General features: G+C 47.5%; 2 protein-coding genes across 2 annotated transcripts in view; one reads left to right on the top strand and one right to left on the bottom strand.

Annotated features, from left to right (window-relative positions):
* Positions 1-4,497, bottom strand: part of CDC45 (cell division cycle 45) — a 100,370-nt gene extending 95,873 nt beyond the window's left edge. The window contains exon 1 of the mRNA XM_088476658.1: positions 4,225-4,497. Coding sequence (XP_088332784.1) covers positions 4,225-4,275 — 51 coding nt within the window. The 5' untranslated portion in view covers positions 4,276-4,497. The remainder of the gene's footprint in view (positions 1-4,224) is intronic.
* The window catches only part of UFD1 (ubiquitin recognition factor in ER associated degradation 1), a 45,955-nt gene continuing 30,890 nt past the window's right edge, over positions 4,492-19,556 (top strand). The window contains exons 1-3 of the mRNA XM_088476659.1: positions 4,492-4,654; positions 14,240-14,372; positions 17,032-17,064. Of these exons, the coding sequence (XP_088332785.1) occupies positions 4,652-4,654; positions 14,240-14,372; positions 17,032-17,064 (169 nt within the window). The 5' untranslated portion in view covers positions 4,492-4,651. The remainder of the gene's footprint in view (positions 4,655-14,239; positions 14,373-17,031; positions 17,065-19,556) is intronic.

Below are 19,556 nucleotides of genomic sequence, written 5' to 3'. Positions count from 1 at the left end.
TTACCGCCGGCCGCTACAAGCTTCCCCATTTGAACCTCTAGACACTGTAGCTTTGAAGTGGTTGACAGCGAAGACACTTTCTTCTTGCTATCTCTTCTGCTCGCAGGGTCTCTGATTTGGCAGTGCTTTCTTGTCGCTCCAGCTTTTCAGGCTCCAGATCTCTCTGTAGGTGAATCCTCCCTGGATGCAGTTTGTGCTCTCCGGTCTATGTGGAGCTCACAAACTAGGATGGCCAGCTAATAAGCAGACTTTTGCAAGATGGCTACGCATGACTATCTCTCAGGTGTACACATAGGCTGATCTCCCTGTCCCAAGCATGGTGACAGCACATTCTACATGGTCTGTATGGCCATCGTGGGCATTTAGTTGTGATGCCTCTGCTGAACAATTGTGCAAGGCAAACACGTGGTCTTCTGTCCATACTTTTCTTAGGTTCTATGCCTTTGATCCGTTTGCCTCTCAGGATTCTTCCTTTGGGTGACTAGTTCTCCTTTCTGCTCAGGAGCATCCCCCAACCTAGAGGAAATGCTTTAGGACGTCCCCATGGTATCCCTGTGGATCCCTATGGACTTTGAAGAAGAAAATTAGAGTTATAGCAGACTTACCTAGATAACTCCTTTTCTTCGAGGTCCACAGGGTACCAACTCTGGCGCACCTGGCTGCATGGGTAGTTTTTTCTTTCGGTCACAGATTCCCTCATTTTGTGTAAGAGTGTTTTTGGTGTACAGTTGCTCGTCTTTCTCCTCTTTCCTGCTCCTGCCTTGAGGCTTGTTAACTAAACTGAAGGCCTATGGCTAGGGGCGGGGTATATATGGAGGAGGATCCGAGGCATCCAGGGAGCTGAAGCTTTAACTGTTTGGTGCCTGGATCTCTCCAACCTTAATATCCCCATGGTATCCCTGTGGACCTCGAAGAAAAGGAGTTATCTAGGTAAGTCTACCATAACTTAATTTTTTAAGGTCAATGTGGTAGGCAAAATCAGAGCTGGCGTCTGCCAATCATAACATACAAGCACAAAAACATTCACCACCACATATCTACACCTTAGGATGACATAAGCACAGTTTACTTCATTTAAATTTTTTGTTGAATTACTCAATAAGAAACTTCGGCCTAGGAGTGGCATGAGAAAAAAAACAAAAACCGCTGATGCTCTAGGGCACCGTGACTCAGGAAAGTTTGGGAGCTACTGCTTTAATCCCTAAATTACTGCCATTCTGCACATCAATGCCAACCCAACCTACATAAATTTTCCAAGTGTTAGGTATACATTGGGGGCAATTCAAATGTTTTCCGCGCCCCCTGCTGGGCATCTATACGAATAGCCGCCCAACTGAGCAAATTCAATTGTTTCTCCGTTTGGGCGCCCATTAGTATTTAACGCGACTAGAAGCACCGCGTTTAGCTGTTTAAAAAAGCGGTTAGGGCGCTGAAACAACCGTTTGGGCACCCAAAACAATAGACTTTTCACACATTTCGTCTCGCACCTCAGGAGGCTGGTGAGAAGTAATGTCCCCCCTCCAGCAGCTTTAGGCATCCGAACTGAGCAACAATTGAATTGCTACTATGGGGTCCCAATCCTATAGCTAATAAATTTGGCTTATATTGGGGCTGACAACTGCACTCCGGCTGCTATTGACAGCGCGTTGGGTATATTTATTCTCCTACCAATCCTATAGATGCCCAGTGGGCATCTATAGGATGCAACTGAACCGCAGCCATTATGTTTTGTTGCTCTACTCAAGTATTTTTTTCTTGACAAACAGCATACGCTATTTTGACCTTATTGGAACAATTATTATTTGTATATGTAGAGTTGCCCATTTGGGGGGTGAGGGGAGGATTGAGGGACTGGACCCGGTTGCACAGGGCGGCGGAGGCTGGGATGGCCCTGGAGAAGAATAGCTGCACTGGGGACAACAGGCACGGCCGGGAAGGGGGGGGGGGGGGGCGAGGGAGACACTGCAGCAAGGGGGATGGGCACACCAGAGACTTTTTTGGCAGGTAAAGCAAAACTTATAGTTACGCCACTGAGACACACACAGCATTTACTTTTGCCTTTTAAATGATTACCACTTTAAAAACTTCGGACAGACTCTACAGGATCTCGCTAATGCCTGCAAGTCACAGCCTATTACATTTCCCACTATGAGCCGTATTCAATTTGAGCCGAGCCGCGATACTTTTTCTCGGCCCGGACTTTTCACCTACTTCGCCTATTTTGCAGGCGGAAAAGCCCGCTTTACTCCATATCAAATTTGAAAGTACGCGAAAACGGGACCCGAGAAACTTGAACAGGCGGAAAGTCCTGTCAGATTTGGGGAAATCAGCCTGACACCCCCCAAAAGATGCTCTGACATGGGGGTTCCCTATAGTACAACCCAATTTGGCTTGCTGAAGGTATTTGGTGTTTTTAAACAGGCTCAATAGCTGCTAAATAGCGTTTCTCTATACGTGGTGCAGAATAGTATTCAGGAGTATTTTTTCCAGAAAATAAGTTATCCCAGCACATTTGGGGTACTTGAAAATGGGGGTCAGCACTCTTAAAAAGTTGCTAAAGTTAAGTTTAAAAAATCATGAAAAATCCACCTTCCGCAAGCACCTGCAATCAAAAAAACACTGGGGGCATACTTGGGGACCCCCCCCCAGAGTCAAGTTCACTAGTTTTTATCTTTGTACCCCTTTTTTTTTTTTTGCCCCCTTTTTCAAAGTAATTTTTTGGGGTGTCCTTAAATCTTTTTAAAAAAATTTTTGACACAGTTTACCTTTGGGGGACTGTCCGAAGGCTGCACGAGGGTTCCCACAACGTTGCACCCCAATTCAGCACTATTTTCCACCTGCTATTCATAGGCGAAACGTTTTTGCCTAGTACATTGCATAGACTTTCCACCTAGGCGGAAAGTCTTTCAAACTGAATACGGGGTAAAAGCAAAACAGGTGAAAATGACATCATCGGCGAAAAAGTATCACGGATACGGACGTTTCGCCTCAAATTGAAAACGGGCCTATAAGTTCTAAGTTACCAAGGACTTTCATTGCCATAAAAAAAAAAAAAAACCCACACCACCCCCTGGTTGCAGCCAGGCTACTTTTTTGCTTATTTCAGATCTCTAACTACTTCTAATATCCTTTATAATTTAAGTAGGGAGTACAGTATTCATTAAAAAGTTAATTACAGAGACACATCCATGGCATAATGCTATGGTGTAGGTAAATGCACGCAAACAATATTGAATTCATGTATCAATTCACAAATGTGTAAAAACTAGTTTTTGTATACACACACCAATGACAAAACAGGAAGTTGTCACTCATAAAAAAGCATGTGAGACCACACATATGACTGCCACCATGCAGTTTAGTTTGACAACAGTATTGGGGGGGTAGATGTACTAAGCTCTGGAAAGTTATACATTGGAGAGTGATAAACTACCAGCCAATCAGCTCCTGTCATGTTACAGGCTGTGTTTGAAAAATGGCAGGAGCTGCATCCCCCTCCCCGCGGCCCCTGCTGCAACTATATCTGCCATCGGCTGTCCAGTAAAGCCGACACGATAGGTCTGTGAACAATGTTGTTCAGACATATCGCTGGTACACACTGGCCGATGGGCACATGATATATTGGTTGATGAATTGATTAGCCAATATATCTGCCAGTGTGTACCCAGCAGGCACTCAGCTAGATCTAGAAATGCATACTATTTTGTGAATGATGTACATAAACCACTGTTGGATGAGAGGACATCTTAAGCTGAAGTATATATTGGAACAATATGCACAGGACATGAGTTGTTGTTCCAATTTGGCATCTAATTAGGAATTTGATAAACAGACATAGAACTGTGCATCAGTCCTGTATTACCTGCACTTGTGAACCATTATCTGATTATATTCATGGTTTTATCTATATATTTTCCTTCTTGTGTATGAAATAATGGTCTTGAATAAATACTACGTTGCATTATAGCTTTTTATTGGTACACTAATTGGTGGATTTGTCACACTCAGGATATTGGCCTCATACTCAGCGCTGTATTTTTGTTGTTTTCTTTGTAAAACCCAACAGGTAAGGTATCGAGGGCAGTAAGATTATATCTACAGTGCTGTACAATAATAATACATAGCATGATGGTGAGCCGGCTGTAAAATGTCCTCATATACGACTAGCTGCCACACTGCTGAACACAGCCCAGATCAGCAGCTGCCTGGGACCGGGGACAATACCTGGTTTATGATGATGTCGTAGAACTCCTTTCGGAAATCGCTGATAAACATATCTGCGGCTGCGGCTCCGGCTCCTGCTGCTGGTGTCCTCGAAACTGGCGCTAAACCTCAGTTCCACCGCCGGCCAATCACAGAGGCCGCTGCTCCCTGACGCAATGTGCACCCGCCCAGCGACACTGTCACCTCTCTCTCCGGGGAATGGGACACTGGGTAGTGCGCAGTGTGGTGACGTCACTTCTGCTGATGGCGCGCTGGCTGCTGGGAACTGTAGTTTTTTGGTATCGCACGCCGCTGTTACCCGGCTGTTACTGCTGCTGCGCTGTTGTTGGTGCGGATTGGGTAACAACACAGCATACACTTCCGGGAAGGGAGAGTGACTCGTATTGTACCATATAGTCTGACATCCCCAGTCGTAACCGGCAGTACCATGGTAAGAGACACCGGTGACTTGGTCCTAGAGGCCACCGGAGCTAAATAGTCTTTAGTCAAGTAATAATAATGGTATTTATATAGCACTTTTCTCCCAATAGTACTTAAAATGCTTTACATTTGCGTTTAAAAAAACAACACGATACAAAATAAGCGTAACAGAAAAGAGAACTAAGCATTTGGATTGTATTTATTAGGCAGTAAAGAGACTTTAGTAATGGCCAATATGCCGCTAGCACAGATGCTCTACACCAGTGGTTCTCAAACTCGGTCCTCAGGACCCCACACTGGTCACGTTTTCCAGGTCACCCAGCAGGTGCACAGGTCTATTCATTACTCACTGTAACATTTTGAAAGATCCACAGGTGAAGCTAATTATTTCACTTGTGATTGCGAGGAGGCCTGGAAAACATGCACTGTGTGGGGTCCTGAGGACCGAGTTTGAGAACCTGTGCTCTACACATTAACGTATGTCAGTATAGAGATGGATAATGCATAGTTAGTTGTACTTTATCTCTCTCCAAGCTTTGATACATCTCCCCCAAAGTGAGAAAATTATACAACTCAATGGGGGCAATTCAATTGTTATATAGCACCAGATCTCCCGTCTAAAGTGACTGGAGATCAGGGTGCGATATTCAATTGTTTTTGATCCCGGTGACTTATCGTGCCCAGATAGACAGGGTTTAACCGCGTAAAGTGGCTAAACCCATCTAAAGTCCTGGTTATAGTCTTCACACATTCCTGTTTACCACCTCAGGATGCTGCAAGCAGAAATGCCGGCTGCTCTCGCTCCCGTATGGAGCAACATCACTGACAGCCACCGACGAAAACAATTGAATTCCCCCAAATGAGTGACAATTTTTACCAGTAGAACTCAAGGGCTCTGGAAAAGTTACTGATTGTGAGTGGAGGCATACTGAAGACAAGGAAAGTGCAGGAAGGAAAACAGGAGGGTGGTTGCTGAGATCTTATAGTTTAGTTTTGTGGGGCTTAAACTGGGAGGTGTACTGGGAAGAAATGAGGATAAAGAAAAGAGGGTGTGAGTTAAAAGTGTGAGGAGGGCAGGTAGACTGTAATTTTTAGGGGAGATTTCTGGGCACGTTTGAATTAATTCAGGCTGGTAGACATTCTGATAGTGCAGGGGAGTGAGTACCATAGGAGGGGAGCAGCACAGGAGAAGTCTTGGATGCAGTAGATGGAAGAGTTAATTAACAAGGCGACAATCCGAGAAGAGCAGAAAGGGAGTGTGGTTTGAGATGAGTTTGGAAATATAGGAGGCAAGCGATTGAGTGCTTTGAAAGTGACCCGGAGGAGCTTATACTGGGTTCTGTAGGGGAAGGGGAGCCAATGGAGGATAGAAGAGGTTGAATCAGAGCAACTAGATAGAAAGAAAAGGCAAGCAGCGGCATTAAAGATAGATTTAAGAGTTGAGAGGCAGGAAAGAGGCAGATCAGAGAGTAGAAGGTTGTGGTAGTTTAGTTAGGAGATGACAAAGCCATGAATAAAAGATTTAGGGGTTTATTTATCAAGCAGTGAAAAACTTAGTGAATAAAATCAGTGGAGAAGTTTCCAATGGCAACCAATCAGCTCCTACCTATTATTTTATAGACTGTACTTAATAAGTCTTACTTCAAAGCTGCTTGGTTACCATGGGCAACTTCTCCACTGGTCCGCTTCACTAAGTTTTTCACTGCTTGATAAGTAGCCCTCATGGTGAGGAAGGGTCTTATCCTGGAGATGTTGGGTCTGGGAGGGGGTGTGGACAGTGAGCTTAGTCTTTGACATGTTGAGCCGAAGAAAGTGCTAGGATATCCAAGAAGAGTTAAAAGAGGGCTAGTTGGGGATAAGAGTGATGGTTGAAGGGAAAAGGTTAGGACGGGAAAAGTAGGTTTGTGTTTTTCGTGCCAGGCTGAAGATAGTATTGAAGATCACCAAGGTGAAGAGGTGCAGAGAGTGTAGAGAAAGGAACCAAGAACCAACAGGAAGAGGTAGTGAGGGGGAGTTAGAGAGATGTAGCGGTAAGAAAGGTTGGAGGACAGTCATGAGTGGGCAGTGTTACTGAACCCAAGGGAGTGGAGGGTTTGAAAAAGAAGAGGGAGGTCAATAGTGTCAAAAGCAGCTGACAAATTGAGAAGGTTAAGAATGGAAAACGAACCCTTAGATTTAGCGTTGAGAAAGTCATTGGTGTCAGTGGTAAGGGCAGTTTCCATGGAATGATGACAGTGAAAGTCAGAGTGAAATGAGTCGAGGAGGGAGTGTGAGAAAAGGAATTTGGACAAGCATTGGAAGATAAGTCTCTTCAAGAGTTTGGAGTTAAATGGAATGAGAGAGATGGAAAAGGACTCAAGATTTAGAGAGGTGAGTGAAGTGGAAGCAAGCATTGAGAGAGGTAGCAGAGTTGCTGGAACATTTTTTTAAGTAGTGGGTCATTCTAGAGTGCCGGTGTCGGGGTGAGATTGAGAGCAAATGCCATGACAACTGAGTCCAGAGTGGAAGTTAGGGCAATAGACAGTGGAGATTGCATGCAGAAAAGAGTGCATGGAAGAGGTAAAAGAGTCAGGGTCCATGGCGTCAAGGTTGCTCTGAGTGCTTCTGGTCTTGGGAGAAGGGTGGTAAAATGAGGGAGAGGAAGATAAGGTGATTGTCAGAGAGAAGGGAAGTTGGTGAATTCAGATGTCTCAATGGTGGGAAAAGACGAGGTCAAGAGTCTGACTACTGGAATGAGAAGTAGAAGAAGTCCATTGAATAATGTCGAGGGGTGAAGATCGGTAGATAGTGTTCATTCTAGCACCCTGCACCTGTCAATACCCATGCAGTTCCTCTTTCCTGCCTGGGGTGTCTCTCTCTGCTCTGGTGCTTCTAGCACACTTGGTTGATGAAACAAACTGCTGAGATACAGACCAGAGTGTGCTAGGAGCACCAGAGCAGAGAGCGACATCCCAGGCAGGAAAGAGGAAATGCACAGGTTGTGACAGGTGCAGGGTGCTAGAATGAACACTAGGTAGAGACATTTAAAAGTGGCAGAATCTGTGTGAACGTTTCAAAGGAAGAAATGATCAAGGAAGATGAAGTGACCAGGTGGTGGTAGATGACCGCAAACATATTGTGGAAAGGATAGAAGAGGTGGATAGCGTGGGTTTTGAAAGAGAAAATGGAAATAGAAGGCTCTGGGTCAACAACAAATAGGTGCACTAGAGGCATAGTAGGATACCCAAGCCACCTTTCTACCAGGCACTATGGCAGAAGATGTTGGAAAAGGAGAGCCCGAACATTACAGTTATAAAATATTGAACAAACCCCCATTCCCAGGCTCCGAACTAACGTGGGATAGAGCTCTGACGTGTATATATACACTATGTTGGAGGATGCACTTTATCAGGTAGTAAAAACCTTTCTCATAGGATATCAATGATTGATATTTCTACTTCAGGGTCCATAGGGTATCCACAGGATACCATGGGGTATAGGTGTGACGTCAGTCGCAGGGCACCAAAGAGTTAAGCTTTCAGCCTGCCAGGATGCACTAGGTCCCCCTCCTATACCCCACCCCCGAGCCAAGGCACCTCAGTTTAGTTTGGTGCCCGGCCGGAGTCGGGTGCACCTGTTGGAGTGGGGGCTAGAAGAGTCCCTGAAGCTTTTTCTTCATGCAGCTATGGCTGCACATCTGGATGAACAGCATGGACAGTCAGTCCTGACGTCCATGCTGTGTTCCCTACACCCCGCCGGTACCAGAACGCCGGTACTGATCCGGGGATGCTGGTGGGCATCTGGGGTCACAGCTAGCGGTGACCCCAGATGTTCCGGACCATTGCCGGATTCAAGGGGGACAGAGGTAAGCAGCGGGGTCCCGCGGTGGGTCCCCGCTGATCACATGGTCCTAAGTCCCCAGGCAGGGGGCTCCCTGGGGACTGGCTGCAGCGTGGAGCCAGGCGACCAACCTGCGCTTCCACTACCCCCTGGGACAGCGGACCGCAGCAGAGCGGTAGCGCTGCGGCGTCCCAGGGGTTAAATGCATGCCAGGGGAGCGCGTCTTCCATGTCTCACAGCCGGCGCCTCCCCCGCTGCACACAGCCCTCTCTGCACTGTGCTGACTGGCCCTGTGTCAGCGCTCCTCCCCCAGGCCAGCCTTCTCTCTGCTCCTCGGCGGCCATCTTTTCAGAAGCATGGTGAACGCTGCTGGAAGCCTGCATTGGAAGCATCGTGGTCTGGGTCCCCCCGCATACCTCTCCTCCGCTGTGGTCAGGTCTGTGTATGCAGCGCTGTGTCCTACCAGGCCCTGTGTCTGTGTAGTTGAGTGATCAGCGCTGTTAGTGCAGGAATTGTTATTTTTCTGCATTGTATGTGACTGTGCTAGCGCTGCTGCCTGTAATCTTTTCTTCTCTAAACTGTCAGCTTTATTACTGTCCCTGTTCTTTCTGCTAAAGCCCTTGCGGTGCGGTGCTGCAGGGTGGTCTCTCGCCTATTTAATACTTAATTGGTGAGAGAGGTCACATACGTGGTGCCATCATGTCTGAAAGTGATTTTCCCCTCCGGCTACAGTGTACCACGTGTAAAGTACCGTTAGCGGAGGGGGAGGATAGCGCGGAGGGCCTCTGCCGGCAGTGTTTGTCAATGGCGCGGCCTCTTACGGTTACAGCACCGGTACAGGAGCCGCCCTGGGCTTGTTTCGCTCAGGCGCTTACAGCCTTAGTGGGCCAGTTAGCTCCGCTGCCCGCGTTTACACCGATGGGTTTATCCCAGCAGTCAGTGGTGTCGTCACCCATGCAGGGTTTCCCACGACAATTGGTACCCCACAGTCTCCCTATTTCCCCGCTCCCGGTTTCTCAGGAGCCAGCGTGGGTTAACTCCCTGACGAGTTCTGTACAGCACTTGTCGGATGTGTTGCAAGGGGAGTCTGTGATGCGGCCACATAAACGGCCGGTGGCATCTCTGTCGGCTCCTTATGAGGATGACGAGGGGACGTCTGATGATGGGGAGATTCTGGATCCTTACGATCAGGAACCTCTCCATACTAAGGACGCTGATGCTAAGTCCAAAGTATATATTCCTGGACTTATTCATGCGGTCCGCACAGCCTTGGTGATTGAGGACGAAGTTCCCCCAGCGGCTAAATCTAAGTATGCCTTTTTCAAAGATGTTAAGGGCGATGCCACAGTCTTTCCTCTTTCGGGTCAGTTGGTGGACCATTTAGAGGAGGCGTGGAAACAGCCTGGCAAAAGATACCAGCCGCAGAGACGCCTGGCGGTGGCTTATCCGTTCGCGGATAATTATTTTGCAAAGTGGGAATCCCCTCCACAGGTGGATTCTCACGTGACCCGTCTTGTCCGTAGTGCCACATTGTCGATGCCATCTATGTCCTCCCTTAAGGATGCTACGGACCGCAAGGTGGAGATCTGCCTGAAGTCCGCTTATTCCCTTGCGGGGGGGGGGCAGCACGGCCGGCTATGGCCATTTGCTGGGTTGCCAGAGCGATGGAGCGCTGGGCGGATTCATTAGAGGCTTCTTTTGATTCTGGCCGAACAGGCGGAGTTGATTGGCAATCTCCGTGATTCGGCCACCTACATCAACGAGGCGGCTCTAGACATTAGTACTCTGGTGTCTAGAATTTCTTCAGCAGCGGTAGCTGCTCGTCGCACCTTGTGGCTGCGATCCTGGAAGGCGGACGCAGATCCCAAGAAGGGTCTGGGAGCGTTGCCGTTTACCGGAGAAGTTCTCTTCGGTCCGGATCTGGATAAGATTGTGGCCACGCTGGCGGCAGCCAAATCGGCTTGTCTCCCGTCGGCCGCTGCTCCTTCTGGTTCTGGACCATCGTCCTTTCGGTCATCTAGGGCCCAGGGCAGGCCCAAACCACAGTCGTTTCCTCGTCAGGCTGGCCCTAGGAAATCGGTCAAGCCCCGGAAGCAGGCATGGAGTACCAGACGTCCGGCCACCAAGCCAGATGACAAGCCTGCGGCCTGACGGTCCGGGCCTCCCTTTGGGGGATCCCAGGGTGGGAGGCCGCCTGCTGCAGTTCGCCCAGTGTTGGTCGGTCACTACGACAGACACTTGGATTCTGGAGGTGGTCTCCCACGGGTACGCCCTCTCCTTCCGGCACAGACCCCCGGCTCAATTCTTCACCACGGGTCTACCATCAGACCGGAACAAGGCTACGGAGCTGCGGAAGGTATTGCACACTATGCTCCAGGCTGGAGTTATAGTGCCTGTTCCATTCTCCCAGAGGGGCCAGGGTTTCTACTCAAATCTTTTTTTGGTACAGAAACCCAATGGGTCCTTTCGTCCGATTCTCAACCTCAAAGCACTCAACAAGTCTTTGCGGGTACCGAAGTTTCGGATGGAGACCCTACGGTCCATCATTCTGGCGCTGGAACCTGGGGACTACATGGTGTCATTGGACATACAGGACGCTTACCTGCATGTCCCTATTCTTTTGCGCCATCAACAGTTCCTCAGGTTTGCAATCCGCAGCGACCACTTCCAGTTTCGGGCGTTACCTTTTGGCCTGGCGTCAGCACCACGTGTTTTCACCAAGGTGATGGCGGTCATGGCGGCTTCTCTGCAGCTGCAGGGAGTCCGCATGTTGCCGTACTTGGACGACCTGTTATTGGTGGCGGTATCTCCAGAGCTCCTGTTACGCCACTTGGACCTGACCATTGCCCTGCTGCAACGGCACGGCTGGCTAATCAACTGGCAGAAGTCCACTCTAATCCCGTCTCGGAGGATTCTGCATCTTGGAGCCTTATTGGACTCGGGACAGCAAAAGATCTTCGTGACGGAGGAAAAGATCTCTGCTTTGCAGTCAAGGGTGCGCTGTTGTCTGCACAGCCGCCGGGTGTCTCTACACTCGGCGATGAGGTTACTGGGCTCCATGGTGTCGGTGTTCGAAATGGTGGAATATGCCCAGTTTCACTCCAGACCTCTGCAGCACCTGATCCTGTCAAAGTGGAACGGGCTGCCTCAGTCTCTGAAGTCCCAGACGATTGTGTTCACCCCGGAGGTTCGTCTGTCCCTTGCTTGGTGGTTACAGACGTCCCACCTCAGCGAGGGACGTCCGTTCTGGGTTCCAAATTGGGTCCTGTTGACAACGGACGCCAGTCTTCGGGGCTGGGGAGCAGTTTCGGGTCCACATCTGTTCCAGGGCAGGTGGACGCCGACAGAAGCGGAGCTTCCAATCAATATCTTGGAACTCCGTGCGGTCTTCAATGCTCTCCAGCAGGCACATCGGTTTCTCCAGGGTCACCCGGTACAGGTCCAGTCGGACAACGCTACCACCGTGGCCTACATAAACAGGCAAGGAGGAACCCGAAGCCGGGCGGCTCTCATAGAGGTGTCTCGGATCCTGGTTTGGGCGGAGTGCAATCTTCCGGCTATATCAGCGGTCTTCATCCCGGGAGTGCTCAATTGGGAGGCGGACTTTCTAAGTCGCCAGGACGTTCATCCGGGGGAATGGTCCCTGCACCCGGACGTTTTTCAACTACTGGTGGACAGATGGGGTCTTCCAGAGATCGACCTCATGGCGTCCCGGCACAACAACAAGTTGCCGGTGTACGGGTCTCGCACAAGAGACGAAGGGGCGTCTCTGGTGGATGCTCTGTCCGTCCGGTGGACGTTCCGGTTCGCATACCTGTTCCCTCCGGTCTCCCACGGGTAATCCGGAAATTCAAACAGGAAGGAGGGACGCTCCTGTTGATAGCTCCCGCGTGGCCCAGACGGCACTGGTTCTCAGACCTTCAGGGTCTGTCCGTGGACAGTCCTCTGCGGTTGCCGCTACGACCGGACCTCCTGTCTCAGGGTCCTTGTCGTCACCCGGACCTGACTCGGCTGTCTTTGACGGCGTGGCTGTTGAGACGGCCATGCTGAGGTCCCGGGGGTTTTCCAGCTCTGTGGTGCGTACCATGTTGCGAGCTCGGAAACCGTCTTCCGCGAGGATATACCATCGCGTGTGGCATACGTTCTTCCAGTGGTGTCGACCGAGAGGTTATGCACCGCGAGAGTTTCGTCTGTCTCGGATTCTCGCCTTCCTGCAAGCGGGACTAGATCATGGGCTTCGCCTTGCTTCTTTGAAGGTACAGGTTTCGGCCCTATCTGTCTGGTTTCACCGTAGGATTGCTACAATCCCGGATGTGCGCACCTTTATGCAAGGTGTTGTCCGCATTCAGCCGCCCTTTGTTCCACTTGTGGCGCCTTGGGATTTGGCTGTGGTCCTGAGGGCTCTCCAAGGACCGCCGTTTGAACCACTGGGATCAGTGGATCTTAAATGGCTAACAACTAAGACTGTTTTCCTTCTGGCTATTGCTTCGGCCAGACGTGTTTCTGAGTTAGGGGTTCTTTCTTGTAGACCCCCTTTCTTGGTTTTTCATGGGAACAGGGCAGTACTCCGCACTCGGCCCGAGTTTCTTCCCAAAGTTGTTTCCCAGTTTCATGTTAACGAGGAAATCGTTGTTCCGGCCTTTAACTCACCGGGTCTTTCCGTGGGTGAGGCCTCTTTGGATGTTGTGCGGGCCTTAAGGACTTATGTTGACCGCACTTCTTCGTTTAGGAAGTCGGACGCTTTGTTTGTCCTCTATGGCTTCCGTAAAAAGGGTTGGCCTGCTTCAAAGCAAACTTTGGCAGCCTGGATCCGTATGGCTATTTCTGAAGCTTATCTTCATGAAGGCCTACCGGTTCCTCCTTCTCTGAAGGCTCATTCCACTAGGTCTGTGGGTCCTTCGTGGGCAGCTCGACGTGGTGCCTCTGCAGTCCAGATCTGCAAGGCTGCTACGTGGTCCTCTGTCCATACCTTCGTGAGGTATTACAGGTTTGACACCTTCGCCTCTCAGGATGCTTCCTTCGGGCGGCGGATTCTCCTTTCTGCACAGGAGCGTCCCCACCCTTGAAGGATACTGCTTTGGGACATCCCCAAGGTATCCTGTGGATACCCTATGGACCCTGAAGTAGAAAATATGAGATATGGTAAGAACTTACCCTTGTTATCTCTATTTCTACGAAGTCCATAGGGTTCCACAGGACTCCCGCCCTGTCGCACCTGTGCTGTAGATGGGCTTTGCTCTGGTCACCGGTTTTCCATCTCCCTCTGGTGAGAATGTGATTCTTGTATGTGTCCAGATCTCTGTTCTCTCTCTTCCTTCTCCTCCTCCGGCCTATGGCTTGGAAACTAACTGAGGTGCCTTGGCTCGGGGGCGGGGTATAGGAGGGGGACCTAGTGCATCCTGGGAGGCTGAAAGCTTAACTCTTTGGTGCCCTGCGACTGACGTCACACCTATACCCCAAGGTATCCTGTGGAACCCTATGGACTTCGTAGAAATAGAGATAACAAGGGTAAGTTCTTACCATATCTCATATTATTTTCTATTAATTCCCAATCACTTATTAGAAATAGAACAAGTTTACTGAAACTATTGAAAGTTAAGTAAATTAAGCAACTCTATTGCAAGGTAACTTTAATTCCCAGAAATAACTTATCCTGCAATAAAATTGCTTATTTAAAATATAAGCCCTGCTGCCACATGAATCTAGTAATGTTGCTTGCATTCTTACATCAGACAGATTTGCTGACATGCCCCTGTCTGTGTGTTTTTTCTTTCAGTTTTCCTTTAATATGTTTGACCACCCTATCCCACGGGTTTTCCAGAACCGCTTTTCCACACAGTATCGCTGCTACTCTGTGTCTATGCTGGCTGGACCCAATGACCGGTCTGATGTGGAGAAAGGAGGAAAAAGTATGTTAAACTAGCATTATTATTTATTAATATATTTGACATCTTTAAATCACAGTAGGCAACAGACCAATTGGTGTGTGCACCACTTCTCACCATGGGCATTTTTCTTATGGATGTTCTTTCTTCTGATAGTTATGTCAAAGTGCCTTCACAGACAGCTTGGACAGTAATCCATTTTTGAATGTTAAATGGCTTCTCATCCAGTAACCATTATTTGTATCTAGTTAATGCAAGTGAGGGATTTTCCACTTTCAGAGGAGTGATTCATTGGCTATCCTCCTGCAGCTTTCACTAAGCACATAGCTTTCATGTACAGGCTTCTTTCTATCATTTTCAGACATGTTTTATATAATGATAAGGTAGAGTTGATTATATCTGGTGTTATGACACAAAGCTGCTGTTGAGATACAATTGTATCCAGCTGGGAGCACATCGGGGGATTACATTTTTTGCTAATTTTCCTCACACCTCTATGGGGAGGAAACATTCCAAAAGATTGTGTACTGAATATATTGTAATGCCAGCTTAAATTACCCCTCTAGATTTCAGTTGGCTATATATGTGAGGTGTTGAGGAATAGGGGATATTCTTTCTGTTCCACCCCCCATAAAGTTAGTTGTCCATGCAAATGGAAAAGCCATTGGAATCAATTGTGAGATGGAGAGAAAGAAAAGTGTAAATCAGAGGGCACTCCCATACATTTATTTTTGCTCTAGGAAAGTGTGTGCCCTAAAAGTATCGGGGTGGTATTGTGTGGTTAGCCAGGATGAATGATGGGAAATTCAACTGAAACCAGATTCATAATTTCTATTTCCCAAATCCACAGTATACGAGGGTGGTTCAATAAGTAAGGTAACACGCCCTCTCAGGTGTGTAATGTTGTCTATTTCATTCTAATTTCCCACCAGGCCAGAGCAGGTAGACCACTGCTTCCCCTCACAGCCGTTAGACTGCGCCTCATATCAGTCATACTGTCCCTAACATCAGATGGCGGGGCTGGCAGAAACATGGTCAAACTTTGAGGTGCGTAGTCTGCTCATTCATCGCCAACTTGTCATTATGTATAGTGATAACATCATGTCACGGAAATAGGTTTGGTACACTGCCTTTTTGATAACGGCAAGACAAACATTCAAGATGAGCAGCGATCTGGCCGGCAAAGCACGTCCATCACAGATGACTATTTGTGCCGCATTGAAGGTCTGATTCAGGAGGACAGATGCATTTGAGTTAGTGATATTGCTGACAAACTGAACATCTGAGTGGATACTGTGCACAACATCGTTCATGAGCAACTGAGATACAGGAAAAAGTGTTCATGCTGGATACCGAAACAACTCGCAGAAGTTCACAAAACCAGTAAGATGGTATTGTCTCTCATGCACTTGACGCGGTAACATGTGGAGGTAGTGCAGTTCCTGCAGCATATTGTTACAGGTGATGAAACATGGGTGCATCATGTGACACCGGAGACGAAGCAAGCATCCATGACATGGTAACACGCATCGTCCCCACCTCCAAAGACATTCCATCAACTCCATCAGCAAAGAAGGTCATGGCGACCATGTTTTGGGACCACAAGAGCGTGCTTCTTGTTGATTTCCTCACCAAGGAAAATACTTTGAATTCTGTCTGCTATTGTGAAGCATTGAGCCAGTTGCGGAGGGCAATTAGTCAAAATCGACTTGAGCTGCTGTGAACAGGTGTCATATTGCTGCACGATAACGCCAGACCACATTCAGCCAAACGCACGTGTGAGTCATTACAGTGCTACCATTGGGAGGTACTGGACCATCCTCCCTACAGCCCTGATTTGGCACAGAATGATTTCCATCTCTTTGGACCATTGAAGAAGCACAGGGGTGGAAGGCGATTCGCAACTGATGGTGAAGTTCAGCAAGCCATCATTTCCTGGTTTCAGGCACTTGCACTGATTTCTTCTATAAATGCCTTGGTGTACCTTTGGAACAAATGCTTAGACAAGTATGGGGACTATGTGGAAAAATAATCTGTACCAAGGCCATACTATTGATTATGTATATGTACAAGTTGAATACATTTACGCAATGAGGTCTTGTTACCTTAGTTATTGAGCCACCCTCGTAAATTCAGCATCCCAGCAACACTGGCGCTTACGATTCCCGCTTCAAGATAATAGTGAGAGGATCCATAACAACAGGTTTCACTTTGGCTATTTATTTCTAAGGTGGTGGCAGTGCTCCCCCTGCTGTCATTACAGCATAAATGCACTTCCATGGTGCTCTTTACTGCCACCAAAGACATTTCACTTAAAAGAAAAAACACAATGAAATAGCACTTTGAACACAAGTTTTTAAGTGAAAAAGTTAATAAAACGTTAACATAATACTTGTACATAATTGTCACCAAAGGGATTATATTTTATTTATATGTGAGGACTGGTGATTAAATAGGGTGTCATATTGATAGTAAAAGCATTTTTAACAATAAAGAAATATTGTATGGCATAGAATGGTTTTTAACTCAAACATCTGTACCTAGCAATATAGGATGCCTGGCTATTTATGTATGCTAGTAGTGTTATGTCTGCCATATAATAGAGCACTATTATATACTGTAATTCAAATGTACAGTAGAATCGGCAAAGTGGTTTTAATCTTCCATATTATTATCTTTTCAGTTATCATGCCTCCATCTGCACTGGATCAACTCAGTAAGTGTCTGTTTATCTAAACAATAGTGGGACGAGTGATATCATTTGTTATTGGATGATAGCAGTTAAGGTTTGAAGGGTAGTGTTAATCATATGGTGCTTATATGCCAAACTGAACAGGTTGCTCAGTGCTATAGCCATATCTGGTCTGGTTATGAATTATAGTAATTGGATATATATCTATGGCTTCCAAATAATTAACCACTGACAACAATTATAGTTGTGATTCTAGTTATACTGGGTCGGAATTACAAACTGCTTTTTTAATTCCCTTTTTTCCGGATTTAGGTTTTCATTCAGAGCCGTACGCTCTGAGCAGAGCACACGCTCTGAATGAGGGCCGCCCTCCATAAAAATGGAGCGTCCTCCTGGACGCTCGTATAGCTGTGGGTCACCACCCACAGCCTATACGAGCGTGCAGTTTGATGGCCGCGATGGTCGTGACCATCGCGACCATCGAAACTGCGAGCCGGAGCCTGCGGTTGAGGTTTTCAACCGCAAGGCCCGGGGTGATTTTGGCTCTATCAGAGCCAAAATCACTCCCACTGACATCACTAGTGATGTCAGTGGGCCGGCTTCTGACGGGAGGCGTTCCCTTGGGAACGCCCCCGCCAGGGAGGCACGCCCCCGGCACGCCCACCAAAGGGGGCGTGCTGTCAGTCAACATCGACAGCACGCCCCCTTTGATCAGACACAACGAGCGAAGGACTTTCCTTCGCTCGTCGCGTCTGGCGCATGCGCACGACGGAGCTCCCTCCGTCGTGCGCATGCTCAGTGCAGACCATCGACCCACTTGCGAGCGGACAGCCGCTTGCGAGTGGGTCTGAATCAGGGCCTTAAAGTGGTGATTTGTTAAACAGCAATTTATTGCATCTAACAAGGCTTCTTTAAATCCCGCAATGAAACTGCAGGACAAAAAAATCATTGGTTTGTAAAACCACCAAATAGTTTCCCCCATTATATCTACAAAAGGGGTGGCATTAATTTTGCATACACACACAACGAATTTGTTACCAACGATTTTCTGTCAGATTATGTCAGATTTGTATATAATGAACGATTTTTTTGAACTACAAACGATTTTTGTAACTACCCTTAATGAAAATCGTTCAGTTGGTCAGTCAGAATGAACTACAAACGGGAACGCACATGAACGATAATCGTTCATCGTTATAACTCACAAACCGAGCGATTTTTTCAATGATTGAACAATAACGACGTCGTTATAGTAAAATCGTTGTGTATATGCACCTTTAGTATTTTACTTTTATTTTCATTTTATTTTAATTTATAGCTTCCTCACAAGCATTGAGGACAAGCTGACAGCTGCATCTGTCAGCCTGCTACATGGACGCATCAGGGGACCCGACACCACTACCTCATGCAGGTAGAATATCAATAGTTTCCGTAGGTCGGTTGTACGTTTTACAACCTAGGGGCATATTCAATTACCCGCGGAAAGTCGGCTAAGTTTCGCCTACCGGACCTTCCGCCTACATCGTGTGTTTTTGGAGAAAAGACTTTGCGTGCGCGCGGCTTCTTTTTGCCCTAATCAATTCCAAAGGACGCGAAAATGGGACCCGGCGAAACTCAAACAGGCGAAAAGTGCTGTCAGATTTGAGGAAATCAGCCTGACACCCTACAAAAGATGCACTAACATTGGGGATCAATACGGATACCCCCCGAATAGCCCTGCTGAAGCTATTTGGGGTACGTAAATGCTCTCAATAGCTTCTAATTAGCGTCTTTGCACAAGTGGTGAAGAATAGCATTTAGAAGGGTTTTTTGGAGAAAATAACTAGTCCCAGCATATTTGGGGTACATGAAATGGGTGCTAGCATATTTTAAAGTTGCTAAAGTGAAGGTTTAAAAAACTTAAAAAAATCCATCTGTCGCAACCACCTGCAAACTTAAAAACACCTGGGGCATACTTGGGGACCACCCTGGAGTCTATTTCGCAAGTTTTTTAGTTTGTCCCCCAACTTTGGTTTATTTCGCCCTCAAAATGAAAATAACTTTTTTGGGCTAAGTTTTTTCTTAAGTTTTTTTTTTTTTTTAATGTTTTTTGATACAATTTATCTTAGGGGTGCTGTCCCTATGGTGCAGGGTAGTTCCCGCAAGTTTGCACCCCAAAACCCCAATTCTCACTTTTTTCCGCCTAGTTTCATAGGCAAATCTTTTTCGCCTACTCCAATGCATTGACTTTCCGCAGCGGCGAAAAAGTCTTTGGAATTGAGGCGTTCATATGTCATCTGGTGTGTAGAGCGGGTGGGATTTCTCCACCGCTGCTTGCCTTTGTCCTGTATCCTTCTCCTTCAACGGAGCCTGACAGTTTGGTTTCGTCTCGGTTTCTCAGGGATCAGGCCTTGACATTGTATATATTGCAACGCTGCCTGGCCTTGTTCCCTCAGATTCTCTCTTTTCTTCCAGGAGTCCTCTGAATACAGACTCCAAAGGTGGTCTCCCAACGTGAGACTCATCCATTGCACTCT

The sequence above is a fragment of the Taudactylus pleione genome, unplaced genomic scaffold (genome assembly GCF_031769625.1).
Source record: "Taudactylus pleione unplaced genomic scaffold, aTauple2 ptg000191l, whole genome shotgun sequence".
Taxonomy (NCBI): Eukaryota; Metazoa; Chordata; class Amphibia; order Anura; family Myobatrachidae; genus Taudactylus; species Taudactylus pleione.
The sequence above is the reverse complement of the archived record's forward strand: the minus strand, read 5'-3'. Positions and strand labels throughout refer to the sequence as shown.